Source organism: Oncorhynchus masou, chromosome 28, assembly GCF_036934945.1.
Source record: "Oncorhynchus masou masou isolate Uvic2021 chromosome 28, UVic_Omas_1.1, whole genome shotgun sequence".
Lineage (NCBI taxonomy): Eukaryota > Metazoa > Chordata > Actinopteri > Salmoniformes > Salmonidae > Oncorhynchus > Oncorhynchus masou.
The window spans coordinates 58,656,371-58,679,018 of NC_088239.1; the positions used below are offsets into that span (position 1 = coordinate 58,656,371).

The following is a 22,648-nucleotide window of genomic DNA, read 5'->3' on the forward strand; positions in this document are numbered from 1 at the left end:
TGGCAGCAGTGCATTTTTTTTTTTACCTTTATTTAACTAGGCAAGTCAGTTAAGAACAAATTCTTACTTTCAATGACGGCCTAGGAACAGTCGGTTAACTGCCTGTTCAGGGGCAGAATGACAGATTTGTACCTTGTCAGCTGGGGGGTTTGAATGTGCAACCTTCCGGTTACTAGTCCAACGCTCTAACCACTAGGCTACCCTGCTGCATGTGCAAAGTTTTAGACTGATCCAATGAACAATTGCATTTCTGTTAAAAATGTTGTGTCAAGACTGCCCACATGTGCCTAATTGGTTTATTAATAACTTTTGATGTCCAGAATTGTGCACTCTCCTCAAACAATAGCATGGTATTCTTTCAATGTGAAATAGCTACTGTAAATTGGACAGTGCAGTTAGATTAACAAGAATTTAAGCTTTCTGCCAACATCATATAGGTCTATGTCCTATGAAATTTTCTTGTTACTTACAACCTCATTCTAATCACATTAGCCTACGTTAGCTCAACCATCCCTTGGAAGGGACACTGATCCCAAAGAATTAACATGAACTGTTAACCTCTTGATACCCATTATTGCAAGGCCATATACAATCCTTATGTACAGTACCAGTCAAAAGTTTGGACACACGTACTCATTCAAGGGTTTTTCTTTATTTTACTATTTTCTACATTGTAGACATCAAAACTATGAAATAACACACATGGAATAACGCAGTAACCAAAAAAGAGGGATAGGGGGCAGCATTTTCACTTTGGATGAATTGCGTGCCCATAGTGAACTGCATCCTACTCTGTCCTAGATGCTAATATATGCATACTATTATTACTATTGGATATAAAACACTCCGAAGTTTCTAAAACTGTTTGAATTATGTCTGTGAGTATAACAGAACTCATAAGGTAGACAAATTTCCAAACAGGAAGTGGAAATTCTTGGGCTGGTCGAATTTCAAGTCATCGATACTACCCATCCCGTATCCGGGATCGTGAATACAGCCTCAGGCTCATTAGCATAACGCAACGTTAACGATTTCTGAAAATCGCAAATGAAATTAAACTAATATGCCTGCTCTCAAGCTTAGCCTTTTCTTAACAACACTGTCATCTCAGATTTTCAAAATATGCTTTTGAACCATAGCAAATCAAGCATTTGTGTAAGAGTATTGCTAGCTAGCTTAGCATTTAGCGTAGCATTTAGCACGCAACATTTTCACAAAAAACAGAAAACCAAATAAATAAAATCATTTACCTTTGAAGAACTTCGGATGTTTTCAATGAGGAGACTCTCAGTTACATAGCAAATGTTCAGTTTTTCCTGAAAGAATCTTTGTGTAGGAGAAATCGCTCCGTTTTGTACATCACATTTGGCTACCGAAACGAACCGAAAATTCAGTCACCAAAACGTCAAACTTTTTCCAAAATAACTCCATAATATCGACCGAAACATGGCAAACGTTGTTTAGAATCAATCCTCAAGGTGTTTTTTCACATATCTCTTCATTGATATGCCGTTCGTGGAAGCCTGCTTTCGTCTCAGAATCCCATGGAAAAATACCAGCAGCTGAAAATGACGCAACAATTTTGACGGAGGACACCGGGCGGACACCTGGCAAATGTAGTCTCTTATGGTCAATCTTCCAATGATATGCCTACAAATACGTCACAATGCTGCAGACACCTTGGGGAAACGATAGATAGGGAAGGCTCATTCCTGTCGCATTCACAGCCATATAAGGAGACAATGAAAAACAGAGCCTCAAAAATCCTGCTCATTTCCTGGTTGCAGTTTCATCTTGGTTTTGCCTGTAGCTCCTGTTCTGGGGCACTCACAGACAATATCTTTGCAGTTCTGGAAACCTCAGAGTGTTTTCTTTCCAAAGCTATCAATTATATGCATAGTCGAGCATCTTTTTGTGACAAAATATTGCGCTTAACACGGGCACGTCTTTTTATCCAAAAATGAAATAGCGCCCCCATAGATTTAACAGGTTAAAAGTTCATTTGTGGAATATCTATCCTTCTTAATGCATTTGAGCCAATCAGTTGTGTTGTGACAAGGTAGGGTGGTATACAGAAGATAGCCCTATTTGGTAAAATACCAAGTCCATTTTATGGCAAGAACAGTTCAAATAAGCAAAGAGAAACAACAGACCATCATTACTTTAAGACATGAAGGTCAGTCAATCCGGAACATTTCAAAAACGGTTAAAGTTTTCTTCAAAAACCATCAAGGGCTATGATGAAACTTGCTCTCATGAGGACCGCCACAGGAAAGGAAGACCCAGAGTTACGACTGCTGCAGAGGATACGTTCATTAGAGTTACCAGCCTCAGATTGCAGCCCAAATAAATGCTTCACAGAGTTCAAGTAAGAGACACATCTCAACATCAACTGTTCAGAGGAGACTGTGTGAATTAGGCCTTCATGGTCAAATTGCTGCAAAGAAACCACTACTAAAGGACACCAATAATAAGCCAAGAAACACGAGCAATGGACATTAGACTGGTGGAAATCTGTCCTTGGTCTGATGGGTCCAAATTTGAGATTTTTGGTTCCAACCGCCGTGTCTTTGTGAGACGCAGAGTAGGTGAAGGGATGATCACCGCATGTTTGGTTCCCACCGTGAAGCAAGGAGGTGGATGTGTGATGCTTTTCTGGAGACACTGTCTGTGATTTATTTAGAATTCAAGGCACACCAGCATGTCTTCCACAGCATTCTGCAATGGCCCAAAACACACCTCCGGGGCTGTGTAAGGGCTATTTTACCAAGATGAAGAGTGATGGTGCTGCATCAGATGACCTGGCCTCCATAATCACCCGACTTCAACCCAATTGAGATCGTTTGGGATGAGTTGGACCGTAGAGTGAAGGAAAAGCAGCCAACAACTGCTCAGCATATGTGGGAACTCCTTAAAGACCGTTGGAAAATAATTCCTCGTGAAGCTGTTTGAGACAATGCCAAGAGCTGTCATCAAGGCAAAGGGTGATTTGTTTAACACTTTTTTGGTTACTACATAATTCCATATGTGTTATTTCATAGTTTTGATGTCTACAATGTAGAAAATAGTAAGAATAAAGAAAAAACCCTTGAATGAGTAGGTGTGTGCAAACTTTTCACTTGCACCGTATGTCCAATGATTATGCATTATGTTCGCTCACATACTGTAAATGCCATGATCACTAATTATAGTGTGTTGGAAGGGCTTGGCACCTGAAATGGATGAAGACAATTAAGTAAAGTATAAATCAAACTGGGGCATAAAGTTTGATTCATCTGATTCACTCTTGATATGCTGTGAGCTGACAGATTACACTGTGATCGATGGACACACACTGTGAGAACAAGGAGTCACAGTCCATAATCACGGGTGACATACGGTATGTCACCCCCAACATCATATCACCGCCCCCACCACCATGGTAACAGCTAGGTTGACCTCCTCCCACTGCTGACTGACTGATTGATTGGCTGTACACGTTATGTCAATTATGACATTTCTCAGAATCCTCCAAATTGGACATACTTTCCACTCATCAAAATACATGGTAATCTTGATAGTTTTTTAAAATGTTTGGTAGATGATCATCTTGATAGTCTTTTAAAATGTTTGATAGATGATAAACTCGCTAGTATTTTTAAATGTTTGATAGATGGTAATGTTGACAGTCTTAAAATGTTTAGTAAATTATAATCTTGATAGTTAAAAAAAATGTAGATAATCTGGATAGTGGATGAGACAACTGTTTAATAACACAACATACTGGCTAACGACCAGAGACAACATCACTACTGTCAGATATGAGAGAGTGAGAGAAGGAAGACGTGAGATGAAGAGAAGAAGAGACAAAAAGACCGATGGGGAGGAGAGAAACAACAGAAGTGAATAGAGAAAGGCCGGGGGAGAGTCTGAGGGAGAGAAGAGAAAGAGAAAAGAGGAAGTGAGAGAGAGAGAGATGGGGGCTCTGTAGGGGGTAGTGGTGTGAAGGGATGGTTGGCACGCAGTAGAAGAGGGAGGGTAGAGGGGGGGTAGTGTTAATTAGAGGTGCCCCCTGGCCTCTCTGAGCGTGGGACCGGACCACAAGGAGACAAGACACACACCGACTGGCATCCAGGGCCTGACAGTGGGCACACGGTGGGTAAACACACACATACATTCTTACTCACTAACCCTCATCCCTGATCTTGCTCTCCCATGCGCTAACACACACGTCCAACCTTGCTCCACAATACTAATGCGATCAGTTTGTACAGCTCTTCAGACCAAGGACAGAGAACCAGCAACAACTGTCTGACAGTCAGCATACAAAGCCGGCTCAGAGTGAGCATCTGGATGCTATTCTCCCATCTCCAGTTTGTATCAAGAGCCTCTAACGCCTCAATCTATCTCCTTCCAGTCAAATGAGAAGGTTACGAGCCCACTTATATGGTGCTTTTGAGTGAGTATGAAACTACCATTGCTCTCTATTGAGAGACTTAGCTATTGAAATGAGTTGTACAAGAGTGTATTTATGTAACACGTAGGAGTGTGTGAGTGTGTGTGTGGAGTCGTGACCTGTCGTCCTGTGAGATGCACATTGTGTGGGTGCATGAGTGTGTGCATGTGCGTGTGTGTGAGACCAAGCTTTTTCTCTATGTTGTTTTGCCCCAACAATCTCATGAGACACTATCTATGAGAGCCCACAGCTATGAGTCAACCCTCTGTCTGTCTGTCTGTCTGTCTGTCTGTCTGTCTGTCTGTCTGTCTGTCTGTCTGTGTGCGTGCGTGCGTGCGTGCTTCTGCTCTGTTTGATGCCTCTCCAGCCTGTAAACCTGATGTGCCTCAGTGATTGCACTACTAACATACACACACATGCACACACACTACAGGAATAAAGTAAAATGACAATTCTCTCCCATCCACTAACAGGTATGTTTGTGAGCTGAACTCCACAACACTATAACTCCAGTAAGACATTCCCAGTCCGTTGAGCAAGGACTTTTCTGGGTCACTGTGTTTTGGTGACAACATGTCTAGGCTGGCAGAAAAACATAACTCTCTGCCAGTCCAGTATTGTGTCCATGTCAACACACTGTACTGACGCGATGCCATCCAAACTCCAATCACTGATTGCAAACTGTTATATAAGAAAGGGTTGTGCTAAGTCTATAAGCTTGAGACTGATTTGTAAGTGAGGATGAGAGACTCCAGACTTTGGGTGTAATTGTTAGCCTGTAGCACAGTCTCAATTTTCTCTCTTTCTCTCTTTTTCTCCATCAGATTGACTCTGGATAAATAATGCAGATGGTGGAGACCTCATTCTTCTGTCTCTCTCAGGAAACAGGGAACACACTTTCATCCACTCATTTTTACACTGGTTTCCTCATCATCACTTCCCTTCCACGTTAGATACTGTACTGTAGGAGTGAGCTTTCCAATGGCAAAAACTCTACATTCGATACTGTACTGTAGGCGTGAGCTTTCCTATGGCAAAAACTCTACATTCGATACTGTACTGTAGGCGTGAGCTTTCCTATGGCAAAAACTCTACATTCGATACTGTACTGTAGGCGTGAGCTTTCCTATGGCAAAAACTCTACATTCGATACTGTACTGTAGGCGTGAGCTTTCCAATGGCAAACACTCCACATTAGATACTGTAGGAGTGAGCTTTCCAATGGCAAAAACTCTACATTCGATACTGTACTGTAGGCGTGAGCTTTCCTATGGCAAAAACTCTACATTCGATACTGTACTGTAGGCGTGAGCTTTCCTATGGCAAAAACTCTACATTCGATACTGTACTGTAGGCGTGAGCTTTCCAATGGCAAACACTCCACATTAGATACTGTAGGAGTGAGCTTTCCAATGGCAAAAACTCTACATTCGATACTGTACTGTAGGCGTGAGCTTTCCTATGGCAAAAACTCTACATTCGATACTGTACTGTAGGCGTGAGCTTTCCTATGGCAAAAACTCTACATTCGATACTGTACTGTAGGCGAGAGCTTTCCAATGGCAAACACTCCACGTTAGATACTGTAGATGTGAGCTTTCCCTTGGCAAACACTCCACGTTAGATACTGTAGGAGTGAGCTTTCCAATGGCAAACACTCCACGTTAGATACTGTAGGAGTGAGCTTTCCAATGGCAAACACTCCACGTTAGATACTGTAGGAGTGAGCTTTCCAATGGCAAACACTCCACGTTAGATACTGTAGATGTGAGCTTTCCAATGGCAAACACTCCACGTTAGATACTGTAGGAGTGAGCTTTCCAATGACAAACACTCCACGTTAGATACTGTAGGAGTGAGCTTTCCAATGGCAAACACTCCAATGGCAAAGTAAAGCCTAAAGCCTCAAATATAAATTCCATAACTGCTATCTATCTATCTCTTACTGTTCCGGTGCCTTAATCCAATTGCACTATACAAAAAAAATCTATATACTTTCCCAACCAATTGAAGGGTCTGCTTCCTACATCATTGCTTTCATCTTTCTGTTCCCTTGTCATTTTAAAATGTTCATGCTTTCTAACATATTCTCTTTGTCTGTGCTGCAGTCTCTCCAAAAGAGCCGGCTACACACAGAACCCTAGCTGAACCCCCATCCCTCCTCCTCTCCCCCTCTTCTTCCATTCTCCCACTACCCTGTTCTCTGCACTTCCATTCGCACACCCTCCTACCCCACTCCCTGTCCTCTCCCTCTCTTCCCACATGCACACTTACCTGACACTCTCCCCCCATTTGTCACACCCCTATGCACAACACACTTCTATCTCTCCCTCTACCCCCCGCCCCTCCCACCCTCCCTCCCTTTCTCTCTCCAGGTGATTATCGAGGGGGACAGACCTGAGGCAGTCTAGCGGCGATGCAGACCCTACACAGCCCGTGGATGGTATGCATGACTCCAGGCTCCTCCTGAAGACAGACACACTGTGGATGCTCCTCTGTCTACAGTCCTGGATGGTTCTCTGGGGATGATCCTCTTGAGTTCCTCTGTTCTTCTTTATACTCAGAGGAAGATCTCCTAAACACAATGGTCTGTATGGTCCTTTGGGTTCTCCCAACGCTGTATGTGCTCTACAATGTGTTATGTGTGTACCCCAATCTGATTCCTCTGTCCACTCTGGATGATCCTCTGTGTGTGGTTGTCTAGTTAGGGTCCTCTATGAAATAGTCCAGTCAGTATGGTCTGTGTTGATTGCTGTCCTTTATGAGGCAACCACTAGGTATGGTCCTATCTGCATGGTCAACATGCAGTCAATAAGATGCACTGGAAACCGTTCTCTGTATGTGGTCAGTGCAGTCACCAAGTAGATCCTCTATTAAATATTCTAATGCTCCGGGTGCGGTACTCCAAGCCCTGTGTATGGGTCCTCAGAATGCTGTGTATGGGTCCTTGCAACACCGTGAGTCCTCCTAGCGCTGTCCAGTCTTCTCTGATCTGAGTGAGTCCGTGTGTGGGGGCTGGCGTCGCGGAGGCGAGACTGGTGCTGCGTTGGCCTGCTCCAGCCACACTGCACTTGGCATGGCCGCTCATGGGAACTCCGCTCTGGAGAAGAATGGGAGGAAGTGCTCCCTCACCCCCCCCTCCTCACGCTCCTCTCTTTTGCCTCCCCCACCTCGAGCCCTGTCCGGGCCAGCCTGTTTGTGTGCCTACCCTCGATAAGCCCAGAACAACTTCCTGAGCCAGCAGTACAGGACTGGGAGAGAGAGGTGAGACAGACTGCTCACACACACAGATGTGTTATCATACTGTAGAAGTGGAAGAGAGAGAAGAGCACTGTGAGAATGAGCGCTTTTGCATCCATAATATGTATGTTATGCATACGGAGGTAGGAGGGAGTCTGTAGACGCTCAATCACAGCCATGTATTATAAATACAGTAGATATACTCCTGTGTGTTTATGAACGTCCCCCTTTGCCATATTCACCCACATGCACTAACAAGAAACATCCACTGTGTGCAGCCTCCTGTTGCGCAACTCTTACAATGAAAGACAGAACACGCTGCTGATGAGTGGTTGAAAGCAGCACATGAGTGGTCGAAAGCAGCACATGAGTGGTTGAAAGCAACACATACCCCTCACCTCGCAATTTTTCTGCAAATCTCTCTTTTTTCACACACACACAGTCAGTTTTCACACCTAGACACATTCTCTGGAGACCTCCCTCCGCGCTCTCTGAACTATTTTACAGCAGTCTCACACCAGACACCATCATGTTTGTTATGTTTGATTCTTTCATATTTCCTCCCCTTTTCCTTTCAATTTTCCCTGTGCAGGAATTCAGGTCTGTGAATGTGCTACTCCGGCAAACCCCTTTCCAGTTATCAAAACACTCTCCTATTTTTGTTTTTGATTGGCTACGGCATGAGAGCCGGAAACAGGAGGGCTATGAAATCTATGTAAAATAACAACAAACATCGCTCGGCTCGGCCAGAAAACTGGCAAATGTAACCCCAGAGCGACCTCATTAATTCTTAACATGTCTCCGTTCCATTTATCCTTTAGTGGCTGGCTCACTGGAGGTTTACAGAGTCACAGAAAAGGAGAGGCCAAAGAGTAACCCATAGTGGGCTCTCTCCACAATGCTAACAGGCTGACAGAAAAGGCCATTCAAGTCCTTACATCCCCTCTACTGGGCATTTAGGGGGACTTTTCCCTGTTCTCCTTTTTAAGGGGGGAAGGTTACCCTTCAATCGCACACAAAAACATGCGAGAGCTCTTTCTCTTCCTTTTCTATCCTTCTGTTCAGCTCTAAACAGGCAGAAGGATGGATTAGAGGGAGAGAGAGAAAGAGAGGGAGAGAGAAAAAGAGAGAGAGGCAAGTGTTTGTAACTCCGTCTTTGAGCCAGACAAGACGAACGGAGCGGCTCCCCTTTGGAGTGTGGGATCTTCCAAGCGTCTCTCTGGCTGACCTGACTATTGGAGGCATCAAAGACAGGCAGCGTCTCTCTGGCTGACCTGACTAGAAGAGGCATCAAAGACAGGCAGCGTCTCTCTGGCTGACCTGACTAGAAGAGGCATCAAAGACAGTCAGCGTCTCTCTGACTGACCTGACTAGAGGAGGCATCAAAGACAGTCAGCGTCTCTCTGACTGACCTGACTAGAGGAGGCATCAAAGACAGTCAGCGTCTCTCTGGCTGACCTGACTAGAGGAGGCATCAAAGACAGTCAGCGTCTCTCTGGCTGACCTGACTAGAGGAGGCATCAAAGACAGGCAGCGTCTCTCTGGCTGACCTGACTAGAGGAGGCATCAAAGACAGGCAGCGTCTCTCTGGCTGACCTGACTAGAAGAGGCATCAAAGACAGTCAGCGTCTCTCTGACTGACCTGACTAGAGGAGGCATCAAAGACAGTCAGCGTCTCTCTGGCTGACCTGACTAGAGGAGGCATCAAAGACAGTCAGCGTCTCTCTGGCTGACCTGACTAGAAGAGGCATCAAAGACAGTCAGCGTCTCTCTGACTGACCTGACTATTGGAGGCATCAAAGACAGTCAGCGTCTCTCTGGCTGACTTGAGTAGAGGAGGCATCAAAGACAGGCAGTGTCTCTCTGGCTGACTTGAGTAGAGGAGGCATCAAAGACAGGCAGCGTCTCTCTGGCTAACCTGACTAGAGGAGGCATCAAAGATAGGCAGCATCTCTCTGGCTAACCTGACTAGAGGAGGCATCAAAGACAGGCAGCGTCTCTCTGGCTAACCTGACTAGAGGAGGCATCAAAGACAGGCAGCATCTCTCTGGCTGACCTGACTAGAGGAGGCATCAAAGACAGGCAGCTTCCACTCCACTGGGCAGCTAGGACCAAGGCCAGGGGCAGGACTAGACTGGGGTTATTTTGTAGGTTTAGGGCCAAGGTCAAGGATAGGACTAGGTTCAGGGGTAGGACTGGGATTATTTTATAGGGGTAGGACTAGGCCCAGCCCCAGGGCAGAGACTTGGACCAGGGTCATGACAGGCTAGGACAGGGGTTAGTTCTGGCTGTGGTTAAAAACAGGACTATAGGACTAGGATTGTGTTGGGTCCAGGGCTGTTGCCTGGACTGGAGCCCCTGCAGAGCTAAGAAACCCAACTTAATCAACAACCATTCTGTCCTTGCTCTCACCCTCATCCTCATCACCTCTCTGCATCCAGAGGACAGTGTCACTCCCAGGTCTCAGGAAATGGAGAGAGAGGAAAGTAATACCAGCCGACAAGCACTTGCTGTCATGAGTCAGGGAAACTTTTTGTCAGCTCAATCAGCATTAATATTCATTCCCTGTGTCTGGTCTATCTGTGGGATGGACCACTGGAGATGTGTTGCTCTGTCCGTTCAGGTTAAGTGCTGCGAGATGTTAATATGGCAGTGGAGGGGTTGGGCTCTCGCCACTCCATGGAAAAGGGCTTAGTTGCATTGGACACAACTTACAGAGACAGAGAAAGCTGACAGAACCTAGGCCTAGGCTGTGATGAAGAAAAACATAACTGGGAAGAACAGGAGTGAGGGGAAGTCTGAAATAAAACAAAACTAGTTTTGGTTTGAATTAGATTTTTGACACATGAGCAAAATGATGTGTCTGCAGTTTTTGCAGTGTGGGTTTGATCGAATCTGATCCCCCGAGTATGCATAGATATCGGTATCCCAGGATCCCTTCGAAACCCCTTCAAACTGTTTAAACGAGTACTGTAAACCATTTGTAGACATTATGACACCTAGTGAACAGGTAAAGAGTTTTCCAAAGACACCCACAGAGAGAGAGAGAGAGAGAGAGAGAGAGAGAGAGAGAGAGAGAGAGAGAGAGAGAGAGAGAGAGAGAGAGAGAGAGAGAGAGAGAGAGAGAGAGAGAGAGGTGGGGAGGGAGGGGGGGAACAGTGCAGAACAGGAACATACTGTATGGAACACCACGGACATGTCAGGGAAAAGCCTGGAAAAGTAGAAATCCCAGCAGTTCCACATTCAGCCTGTGAATGTTCTTTGCCCTTCTTTAACTCTGTCTCAGGGGAACACCCCACACAGACCGCTCACATCAGCCAACAAGAGAAAAGAGAAAGAGGGAGAGAGAGGGAGGAGAGCGCTCAAAAATGGATGTAAATGTCTGTCATTTAGTACTGTATTACAGAAGCTTCCTGTTCCTCTTCATAGCATCTCTTCGAATGCAAACTTCAAACAACTGTTTGTTGCAGTACCAGGGTAGTGATCCAACAGTAGAGCAAATGAATGAGGAAAAAGTTGATGTGAATTTGTCGCTTGAAATTATTGTGTGCAACCAGAACCAGCAACAGATTTTGGTGTAGCTAGTGAATCAATAAGCAACAGTGAAACATGTTGCCGATATGGGAGTTTCTAGGGTACCAGTGAGGATTTCCTACACTGTACAACTTGTTACAGCTGTTGATAAGTCATTGATTGAATATTTTGGTGTCTCATTCTTACACTGGTGAAGACAGTGCCTGGATCCAAGTTGCATCTAATATCCCTAGAGAATTGAGGTTGATCATCTGTTGTTATCTGCTTTATTTACAGCAGAGTCTTGTCATTAGTTTTAACAGAGAAGGCATCAAGGTAATGTGTTCATGTTTCATATGTTTTTGTGCTTTAGATTGGACACATAAGCTGTGTTCGAATATTCATACTAACCACACTAACTGTACCTTTTGTGATGTAAATTGAGTATGTAGTGTGCAAAAACTTCCCAGATGTCATACTACATTTGCCAAAATACAAAGTACATCGCCAATCCTCAATTCCTGTTGAACGCAGAATGAGGGAGAGCTCAATTTTGTCTTTTTGAACTGCTAGCTACTAGCGGGTTTTTCTTGAGTGCTTGAACGCAGCCCGTGACGCAGTTAGCCATTGTGGCTGGAAACACGGATTGTCCCGGGTTTGTGGCTGTCTAGATCCCTGTTGTTTGTTGTTTTCAATCTTGCCTGTGACCTGCCCTTTCTGGAACTGTGTGTAGTAACAGCGTAACATAAGTTGCTAGCTACCATGGCAAAGACCAAAGCCAGTGGGAGTACCGTTGAGGACAGTGGTGTCTCTCTATCACAGGTGAAGGATCTTTTAAGCAAACAAAAAGAGTTCTACAGGCAGTTGTTACAACCAAAAAATAGCTTAATCAAAGTGTTTGGTCCAAATACTGGTGGATTCAACTGTTCAAAACTGTTCGCTGCTCTGGCCCGCAAATGGTGGAACAAACTCCCTCACGACGCCAGGACAGTGGAGTCAATCACCACCTTCCGGAGACACCTGAAACCCCACCTCTTCAAGGAATACCTAGGATAGGATGAGTAATCCTTCTCACCCCCCCCCTTAAATGATTTAGATGCACTATTGTAAAGTGGCTGTTCCACTGGATGTCAGAAGGTGAATTCACCAATTTGTAAGTCGCTCTGGATAAGAGCGTCTGCTAAATGACTTAAATGTAATGTAAATGTAAAATGATAGACGACCTGACCAGAGAGGTCCGGGACCTGAAGAACAGTTATCCCAGGGTCAGCTCGATGAGTTGAAACAGAAGAACGGCAAGATGACAGCAATCTGTATGTCACTGAGAGAGGATATCAGTTCTGTTTGGGAATCCATGATAACAATGATGGATAAATCAGATTATCTTGAGGGACAATCAAGGTGGAACAACATGGTTGTGGACGGAATGGCAGAATCACCACGAGACCTGGATGGAGTCTGGGGAGAAAGTGAGGGAAATTATCTCTGAGAAATTGAAGATGGACCACAGGAAGATTGAAGTGGAGTGCGCCCACAGGACTGAAAAATCCACCACCGACCCAGGTCACAGGCCCAGACCAATAGTGGTCAAGTTCCTGAAGTTCAAGGACAAGGTAGCTGTTCTGGAAAGAGCCAAGAGCTTGAGAGGAATGTATATCTTCCTCCTCTATCATGAAGCTGTGCGCCAGAAGAGAAAAGAACTGATCCCAGCCATGAAAGCTGCCAGAGCACGTAGAGACATTGCTTACATCTGCTATGACAGGCTCATTTTCCACCCTCCCTATGACAGGCTCGTTGTCCACCCTCCCTATGACAGGCTCGTTGTCCACCCTCCCTATGACAGGCTCGTTGTCCACCCTCCCTATGACAGGCTCGTTGTCCACCCTCCCTATGACAGGCTCGTTGTCCAACCTCCCTATGACAGGCACGTTGTCCACCCTCCCTATGACAGGCTCGTTGTCCACCCTCCCTATGACAGGCACATTGTCCACCCGCCCTATGACAGGCTCGTTGTCCACCCTCCCTATGACAGGCTCGTTGTCCACCCTCCCTATGACAGGCTCGTTGTCCACCCTCCCTATGACAGGCTCGTTGTCCACCCTCCCTATGACAGGCTCGTTGTCCACCCTCCCTATGACAGGCTCGTTGTCCACCCTCCCTATGACAGGCTCGTTGTCCACCCTCCCTATGACAGGCTCGTTGTCCACCCTCCCTATGACAGGCTCGTTGTCCACCCTCCCTATGACAGGCTCGTTGTCCACCCTCCCTATGACAGGCACATTGTCCACCCGCCCTATGACAGGCTCGTTGTCCACCCTCCCTATGACAGGCTCGTTGTCCACCCTCCCTATGACAGGCTCGTTGTCCACCCTCCCTATGACAGGCACATTGTCCACCCGCCCTATGACAGGCTCGTTGTCCACCCTCCCTATGACAGGCTCGTTGTCCACCCTCCCTATGACAGACTCGTTGTCCACCCTCCCTATGACAGGCTCGTTGTCCACCCTCCCTATGACAGGCTTGTTGTCCACCCTCCCTCACAGAAGTCTGGAAGGGATGAGAGAGCCAAGCCTATGGGTACGTAGCTTCAACCCCGCAGCGCACACACACACACACACACACACACACACACACACACACACCAATTGATTCATGGACTGTTGGATGTATATTTTTTCTCTTGCTTTGTTTGCTCTTTTCAGTATCATGTCTATCTCTGAAAAGCTACCCAGGAAAGGGCTGAAAATTGCCCATGTTAATATACGTGTATGTAGCCTTAGAAATAAGGTTAATGAAATCAATAACTTGCTAGCATCAGCTAACAATCTTATATTAGCCATTCTGAGAGGAATTGTTGACTTGCATGAAACTGGAAAGGGTTACAAAAGTATCTCTAAAACATCAGTCCACGGTAAGACAAATTGTCTATACATGGAGAAAGTTCAGCACTGTTGCTACTCTCCATCTCAATTCTCCCTCTCTCCATTTCCCTCTCAACTCTCCTTATTTCCCTCTCAACTCTCCCTCTCAACTCTCCCATTGGCCCCATTATTTATAGATAGACTTAAATGCAGATAGCATGAGAAACTGCTGTGAGCACCATAACAGCACTTGAGCATGTGTTTTATATGCATCATTAAGTGAAGAGGGTCACAAACACGCTGTACTCTCCCTCTTTCTCTTTACTCTCCCTCTATCACTCTCCCTCTCTCTATCTTCCCATCTCCCTCTCAACTCACCCTCACATTTCTCCCTCTCTACTCTCCCTGCCGTTATCTCCCTCTCACCTCTCTCCCTCTCACTCTCTCTCCCCATCTCCCTCTCAACTCTCCCGCTCTCCATCTGCCTCTCAATTCTCCCGCTCTCCATTTCCCTCTCAACTCTCCCTCTCTTTATCTGCCTCTCAACTCTCCCTCTCTGTATCTCCTGCTCTCTAGGAACATGGTCAGAGAATGACCATCATAAATGACAAACTGGGCATTCTCTCTCTCTCTCTCTCTCTACATCAACAACAATCTTCTCTTCTCAATATGACTCACATACATGTGACCAATTACAGCATTGCATACTTCACAACATTCTGGCATTTTCTTAACATCTGCACACAAAGCCTAGCTATAAATAATTCACACACACAAACACATGCATGCAAACACACTCACACACACACACATACTCACGAAAAATGTTGTTATATTTTTAAGCTCTTTTGTATTGTCCGTTTATGACGATTCCTCAAAAATATGAAATGTGATGAAAAAAGAGAGACTAACACACACACACACACACACACACACACACTACTTTAACCACAGCTCCACAGCTCACAGTCTCAAACAGATACCCAGATATACAGTACACAGACACATAGAGAGAAAGTTCTAAAAGAGTCACTCACCGTTAAGCATTGCATATTCTCAGGGTTTGTGGTCTCGGAGGCAGCACCATGGTTTGACAACGGAGCCTCTGAAAGAAATACAAAAGAGTCACAGGCTGAGACACTGCTTTTAGAGAACATCTCTGCCTCTCTGTCTCTGGACCTTCAGGTCACCAACAGGGGAACTTGATCTTATTCTCAACAAGATGCCCCCAAAAAACTCCTCAATATATTGCAGATGCAAGATAAAGTCCCAAATTTGAGTCTGACAAAAACAATGGCAATATGTTGCAGCCAAAAGAAGTCTCTGTACGTTACAAGGTAATGTATGAAGCCTGTCCTGGGCTGCCTTGGTGTGTGTTGTCAGTTAGGACCCCTCTAATAAGGCACAAACAGAACTTTCAACTCCGCTAAGGTGTGAGGTTGCGCCCAACTAGCCAAGAGAGGAGAAGAACACAAGAGAGGGAGGGAGGGAGGGGGTAAGAAGAAAAGGAACTTCCCTCTGACTCCATTATCTCTCCTTCGAGGGCTCTTGTGAGGTTACCATGGTGATGGGGCCTCGCCCCCAATGTCCTTTTAACCATTCCTCATAAAGGCATCATTCAGCTGGCTCACAATGCTGATGCCTGGTCCCCCTCCCTCCTTTCCTCTATCCCTCCTTTCTGCCCTCCCTCCCTCCCTCCCTTCCTCACTCTATACATAGAGCTGCAACTCTCTCTCCCTGCCTCTCTCTCTCTTTCCTTATACACAAAGCTGTATCTCTCTCCCCCAAGTCTCTCTATACGGAAATACACTCTCTCTTATTTTCTTTTGCTCTGCCATTCTCGCTCTTTCATGCTCTATATTTCATTATCTCTCTCTCCCTCTCTCTTGTTCCCCATGCAGATGGTGAGATTTGATTTCAAACTCATCCACCCCATGGAAACACCCCCCTCTCATAACCAGCATTGCGCCAGCCTCGTGAGGAGTTATCATAATCGCATTAGCACAGACACACACATCCATTAAACACAGAAGCGTGCACACACACACACACACACACACACTGCCCTGCCACAATTAGTTCTCCTACAGCCCTGTCGTTCACCCTGAGGACATTCTCCCATCCCGCAGGCGGTTTGCAGGGGTAACAGGGTGAACTTCAAGCAGGAGTCTAAGAGTTTCGTCACTTTAATCCCAACTCAGAGGGGCCCCAGAGAGCCAACCTGCTCATCCATCGGCCCTTTGTCTGGATGACCATTAATCACACAGAGTGAAGGGACACACACACACACCTACTGGCACACAAGACTGTCCGCCAGCGCAACAACACACCAGGAACAGCCTCTAAACAGAGAGGGGGGCACTGAAGAAATGGAGAGAATGTACGAGATGGAGACAGAGAGAGGGGAGGGAAAAAAACTAGGGGAGACAGAAATAAAGAGAGAAAAAAGAGTTGGAGAGTAAATGAGAGTCAAGGAGAGAGTGAGAGTGACCATGAGAGAGAAAGAGAGAGGGAGAGAGAGAGAGATGTGTAAGGAGGAATGAATAGTGTTGGCCATTGGCCACAGTCAGTCAGTCTTGCCACAGTACTGTCGGGCCATAAAACACCTCTCTCTCTCCCCAAGTATCGTGGAAGCACTCCTCACTCTCTTGACATCCTGGCCCTCCTTTCACACTCCAAACAAATAAACAATTGATGGAGAGAACGAGAGAATGTTCTCTCCATCAAACAGACTTCTTTCTCAGTCGTTTAAGATCACCTCCAGCATGAGGCCATAATGGTAGTGCTGGGCACCAAAACACATGTTGCCTTGGGTGTCAATGGGAGAGATGGGGTGTTGAAAACCCTGTGACACACACAATGATAAGTAGCTGATGAGGTGTCATGGCTCGAAAGAGCCCTGGGTCATGAAGTGCAGTAACGTATATTTCAGTGGTAGACATAGCAGATGATTTTTGCCTCTACGAATATGGCTGAAAACAACATAAATGCTATGGCTGAACCATAGAGGAATGTTAAATTATGTTTAAATTCAATGAAAAATATTCTGAAAACTAAGCAAGTACACAAGATGTAACTGAGATTGTGATTGAATCTCTCTCTCTCTCATTGGCATCAATGGTTGGTTGCCACTTTTGGAAATTCATTGGATTTTTAAAAAAAGTAATTAACTTAAAGTGTTGTTTATATGTTGATTTTCTACCAATGTGCTTTCATGAGAATAATTATTGAGAAATCTCTTAATAACTAAATATATGCACTGTTACTATCAGTCATTCAAAAGTGGTAGATTCAACAAAGCAAATTAAATGTATCCGTACTTTATCAATCATATATCATCAATGATGGTATTTAGGCCTGTATATCATTTGGGAAGTCAGTAAACTCTACACAATCGGTGGGTCCCCCACAGGACGGTTGAGCTAACGTAGGCTAATATGATTAGCATGAGGTTGTGAGTAACGTGAACATTTCCCAGGACATAGACATATCTGATATGGGCAGAACGCTTCAATTCTTGTTCATCTAACTGCACTGTCCAATATACAGTAACTTTTACAGTAACTATTACAGTGAAATAATACCATGCTATTGTTTGAGGAGAGTGCACAGTTATGAACTTGAAAAGTTATTAATAAATCAATTAGGCACATTTAGGCAGTCTTGATACACCATTTTGAACAGAAATGCAATGGTTCATTGGATCAGTCTAAAACTTTGCACATGCACTGCTGCCTTCTAGTGGCCAACATCTAAATTTCACCTGGACTGGAATAATACATTATGGCCTTTCTCTTGCATTTCAAAGATGATGGTACAAAAAAATACAAAAAAAACACATTTTTTCTATGTATTATCTTTTACCAGAGCTAATGTGTTATATTCTCCCACATTGATTTCACATTTCCACAAACTTCAAAGTGTTTCCTTTCAAATAGTATCAATAAATATTCATATTCTTGCTTCAGGTCCTGAGCTACAGGCAGTTAGATTTGGGTATGTCATTTTAGGTGAAAATTGAAAAAAAAGGGGCAGATCCTTAAGAGGTGTTAACAGCTATTCTTCCAATTCAGTTCTAAGGTTTCAAGCTTTGGTTGAATTCAAATTTAATCTTCAAGTTAATCATACGTTGATTTTTCACATCCATCTTAACCAAAAATCTAAGTGAAAGAATAGGACTAAATTAAATCAAACTTTATTTAAAGTGCATTTCAAGTTTGATTAGATTAGATTTAGTCTTATTCTTTAACTTCTTGAAACTCCCCATCCCGGATCCGGGATCGTGACTAAAGCCTCAGGCTCATTAGCATAACGCAACGTTAACGATTTCTGAAAATCGCAAATAAAATGAAAATAATGCGCCTACTCTCAAGCTTAGCCTTTTCTTAACAACACTGTCATCTCAGATTTTCAAAATATGCTTTTGAACCATAGCAATTCACTAATTTGTGTAAGAGTATGCTAAGCTAGCTTAGCATTTTGAGTAGCATTTAGCACGCAACATTTTCACAAAAACCAGATAACCAAATAAATAAAATCATTTACCTTTGAAGAGCTTCGGATGTTTTCAATGAGGAGACTCTCAGTTACATACCAAATGCGCAGTTTTTCCTGAAAGCGTCTGTGTGTAGGAGAAATCGCTCCGTTTTGTACATCACATTTGGCTACCGAAACGAACCGAAAATTCAGTCACCTACAACGTCAAACTTTTTCCGAATTAACTCCATAATATCGACCGAAACATGGCAAACGTTGTTTGGAATCAATCCTCAAGGTGTTTTTTCACATATCTCTTCATTGATATATCGTTTGTGGAAGCCTGCATTCTTCTATAAATTCCATGGAAAAATACTTGCAGCTGACTTTTGCGCACCAATTTCGGCGCAGGACACCGGCGGACACCTGGTAAATGTGGTCTCTTATGGTCAATCTTCCAATGATATGCCTACAAATACGTCACAATGCTGCAGACACCTTGGGGAAACGACAGAAAGGGCAGACTTACTCCTCTCGCATTCACAGCCATATAAGGAGACAATGGAAAACAGAGCCTCAAAAATCCTGCTCATTTCCTGGATGCCGTCTCATCTTGGTTTTGCCTGAAGCTCACGTTCTAGGGCACGCACATAAAATATCTTTGCAGTTCTGGAAACGTCAGAGTGTTTTCTTTCCAAAGCTACTGATATTGAACACAACCAAATACCAACATTTGTAGGAGATGTATCTTCTGCTTGGTTTGTCCATCTGTGTCACTGACTTATTTTATATTTAACCTTTATTTAACTAGACAAGTAATTTAAGAACATAGTCTTATTTACAATGACGGCCTAGAAACAGTGGGTTAACTGCCTTGTTCAGGGGCAGGATGGCAGATTTTTTACCTTGTCAGCTTGGGGATTCGATTTAGCAACCTTTCGGTTACTGGCCCAACGCTCTAACCACTAGACTACCTGCCGCCCCTTAGTCTGGCTTTAAATCCAGTTTGTCTATCCTTTTTCCACGATTTACAATTTGTCTACAATTCAAAATTTGTCTACAATTCACAATTGCTATAATAATATGTGCAGAATCTCAAACAGCATTGATCACTTGCACTTTTAATGTAATCTCAACTGCAATCCAAGTCATTTGGTTGTGCTATTAGATGGATAACACATTAAGTTGTTATAAATACAAAATATATGACAATGTTTTCCAATTTGAACTTTGTTGTGAATTTAAATGGTTGAAATTGCTCTGATAACACATTTAGATGACACCTAAACCAAAAATCAGACATTGCTATTCCATTGGAATTTGGTTCGGTTTTTAAATGGTTGAAAGCATAGCGATATAACGCAGTTCAACAAACTTCTGGCTGTCTTTTTGCATGGGTGATTAAAGGTTGAAATCTCATTGATCAACATCTCAACTAAATATGACCCAAATTTTCACGTTGAAATGACGTGGTGTGCCCAGTGGGTAGAGCGCGTCGGTCATGAACCCCAGTGCTGGGTTTTGCATCGAAAGGAAGATGCATAATGCAGAAAATAACCCCCTCTCTCTCTCTCTCTCTCTCTCTCTCTCTCTCTCTCTCTCTCTCTCTGACCCTTGATGAGGCAGATCAAAGCTATTTTTTAATGTGGCTGTGAATTGGAGTGGTGGGTAGAGCATCTTTTGGGCATTTGAAAAGGACCCATTGTCACACTTGACCACATCTAACCGTCAGGGAATGTTACCTCTAACAGAAGAGGACAGAGCAGAGGCTGCACCAAATACAGACAGACAGAGAGACAGACAGAGAGACAGACAGAAAGACAGACAGAGAGACAGACAGAGAGACAGACAGAGAGACAGAGAGACAGACAGAGAGACAGACAGAGAGACAGAGAGACAGAGAGACAGAGAGACAGACAGACAGACAGACAGACAGACAGACAGACAGACAGACAGACAGACAGACAGAGAGACAGAGAGAGAGAGAGAGAGAGACAAGGGAATGAGAACACATTAACCACCAGTGCCTTGGATATAGTAACCCATCAGATACTTACTGACGCGTTACCAGGGAAAGAAGTCATATTACCAGGATGTGACTGGTGAGCCCTGTGTACTGGGTAAATCAAGGGAAAATAGGACATTTAAACAAGCAGGCCAGCGCAGAGACATGGAATGAAACAGTATTCTCCCCGAAGCCTAAAGTTACAGCTATATGCCAGAGAGGGGAGGAGAGAAAAAAGGAAAGGAAAGCACACACACACACAAACACAAAGTGATGGTTGGGGTGAAATTACATCTTGTTATGGTTGGGTTAACTGCACAAAAACAGCCCACTGTGAAGCAAAAGCAGGGGAGCTGAAAGTGACTCAAAGACGATGACACCACCCAGCACTAACAGATAGATGAACACAATGTAGCAGAGTACTACAGACAGACATACAGGATTTCTGCTCAGCCAAACTGAGGGTGACTGACTCATCATGCCACACGGAACTACGCAACAAGACGGGGACATTTAGGGCGACTGGGCAGAGGGTAGCCGTTGTGATTGGCAGATGTCTTATTTCCTGTTTCTGCCGGGGGCCAATCTGCCCATGTGGATTATGAGTCACGTCAATCAATCTGTTGGTCATCCCACTGTCTCAGTCTGTGACATGGAGGGTTTGGGTGGGTTGGTTTAAACACAGGGCGAATAGGGTGATCACGACACATTCATAAAGGTGAACCGTATTAACATACTGTACCGTATTAATGTGATTTCAATATTGTAAGATGGCACCACCTTGATGCGGTGAATCAAAACCAATAACAATGCATACAGGCCTTAACATTGTATTGTAAAAAGGGACAGTTGAAAGTAAGAAAATGTAACAGGTGAAAACAGATTTTAAAAAAGGACCAAATGAGAGTGATAAAGAGACAAGAAAATGAGACAGATCAGGGAGACCAAGGGGAAGGGAGTGGGAAAGGGAGAGAGCCCAAGTAAGCAGTCTTGAGTTCAGTGTCTCACGCCCTTGGCACAAGAACACGACATCATCACCAACAGGCTTTTAGCTTTTGACGAGCCCCAGCATGACTCCATTGAAATGTTGGGGGAATGTCAGGATTTGGCCAGGGTTGTTCCGGGTTTTGGTCAGTAGATGCCCCCATTGTGCTTTTTGTCCCTATGTTTTTCCCTTGATCCCCATTATTATTTGCACCTGTGTCTCGTTTCCCCTGATTGTATTTAAACCCTTTGTTTCCCTCAGTTCTGTGCTCTGTGTTTGTATGTTAGCACCCTGCCCTAGTGTTCTGTGTGCTCTTGTCGATTCCGGGTGACGTTCTTGTGGTATTCTGTTTTTTGTTTTTGTTTATTTTTGGTGAGTTTCTTTTGAGGTCTTTTTGTGTTTTTCCTACCACCTTTTGGATTTGCCATTTTTTGTATTTTAGGATTTTTTCTTTATTAAATACACCGTCTTAAGTACTGCTGTGTCTGCCTCATCTTCTGGGTTCTGCTCTCTATTCGTGGCTCAGTTGGTTAAGTGACTGTTTCTCACTCCGGAGAACCAGGTTCGTAACCGGGTCCTGACAGAAACACAGAGCCAAAAATGAACCCAGAGGCAGCCAGTTCCCAGGACCTTTTTGCCACGCTGTCCCACCACCAGGAGACTGTCCAACGCCACGAAGCCGCCCTGGTTCAGCAAGAGGCCTTAATGGCTAGACATTCTCATCTTCTGTCGGAGATGCTGACTTCCATTAAGCAAATATCTGATCGACTTACCCCGGCAACAGTTCCCGTCCCAGTACCTCAAGTTCACGTACCCATGGCAGTTAACCCCCTGGCTGAACCTCGTCTTCCACCTCCCCAACGGTTCTCAGGTGATCCAAGTGCTTGTAAAGGGTTTCTCACTCAATGTTCTCTCTCCTTTGAGCTGCAACCCTCGTCGTTTCCCACCGACCGGTCTAAGATCGCATATATCATCACCCTGCTGTCGGAAAAAACCCTGGCCTGGGCTACTGCTGTGTGGGATGCCCATAGTTCCTGCTGTGCCAGCTACTCTGCCTTTGCTGAGGAATTCAAACGAGTGTTTCAAGGCCCAAGCAGCGGTTCTGACTCAGCCAAACAGCTCCTGACTCTCCA

At 44.6% G+C, this 22,648-nt stretch overlaps 1 protein-coding gene across 6 annotated transcripts in view; it reads right to left on the reverse strand.

Moving 5' to 3' along the window:
• LOC135517968 (regulator of G-protein signaling 3-like) overlaps positions 1–22,648 on the reverse strand; it is a 206,482-nt gene that overhangs the window by 160,519 nt on the left and 23,315 nt on the right. For 2 of the 6 annotated variants that reach the window (XM_064942715.1, XM_064942716.1), the window contains one exon: positions 15,087–15,154. In XM_064942715.1, coding sequence (XP_064798787.1) covers positions 15,087–15,101 — 15 coding nt within the window. In that variant the 5' untranslated portion in view covers positions 15,102–15,154. Of the gene's footprint in view, positions 1–6,832; positions 7,490–15,086; positions 15,487–22,648 lie in introns of those variants that run through there. The other 4 variants (XM_064942714.1, XM_064942713.1, XM_064942717.1 and 1 more) reach the window with 3 other exon arrangements.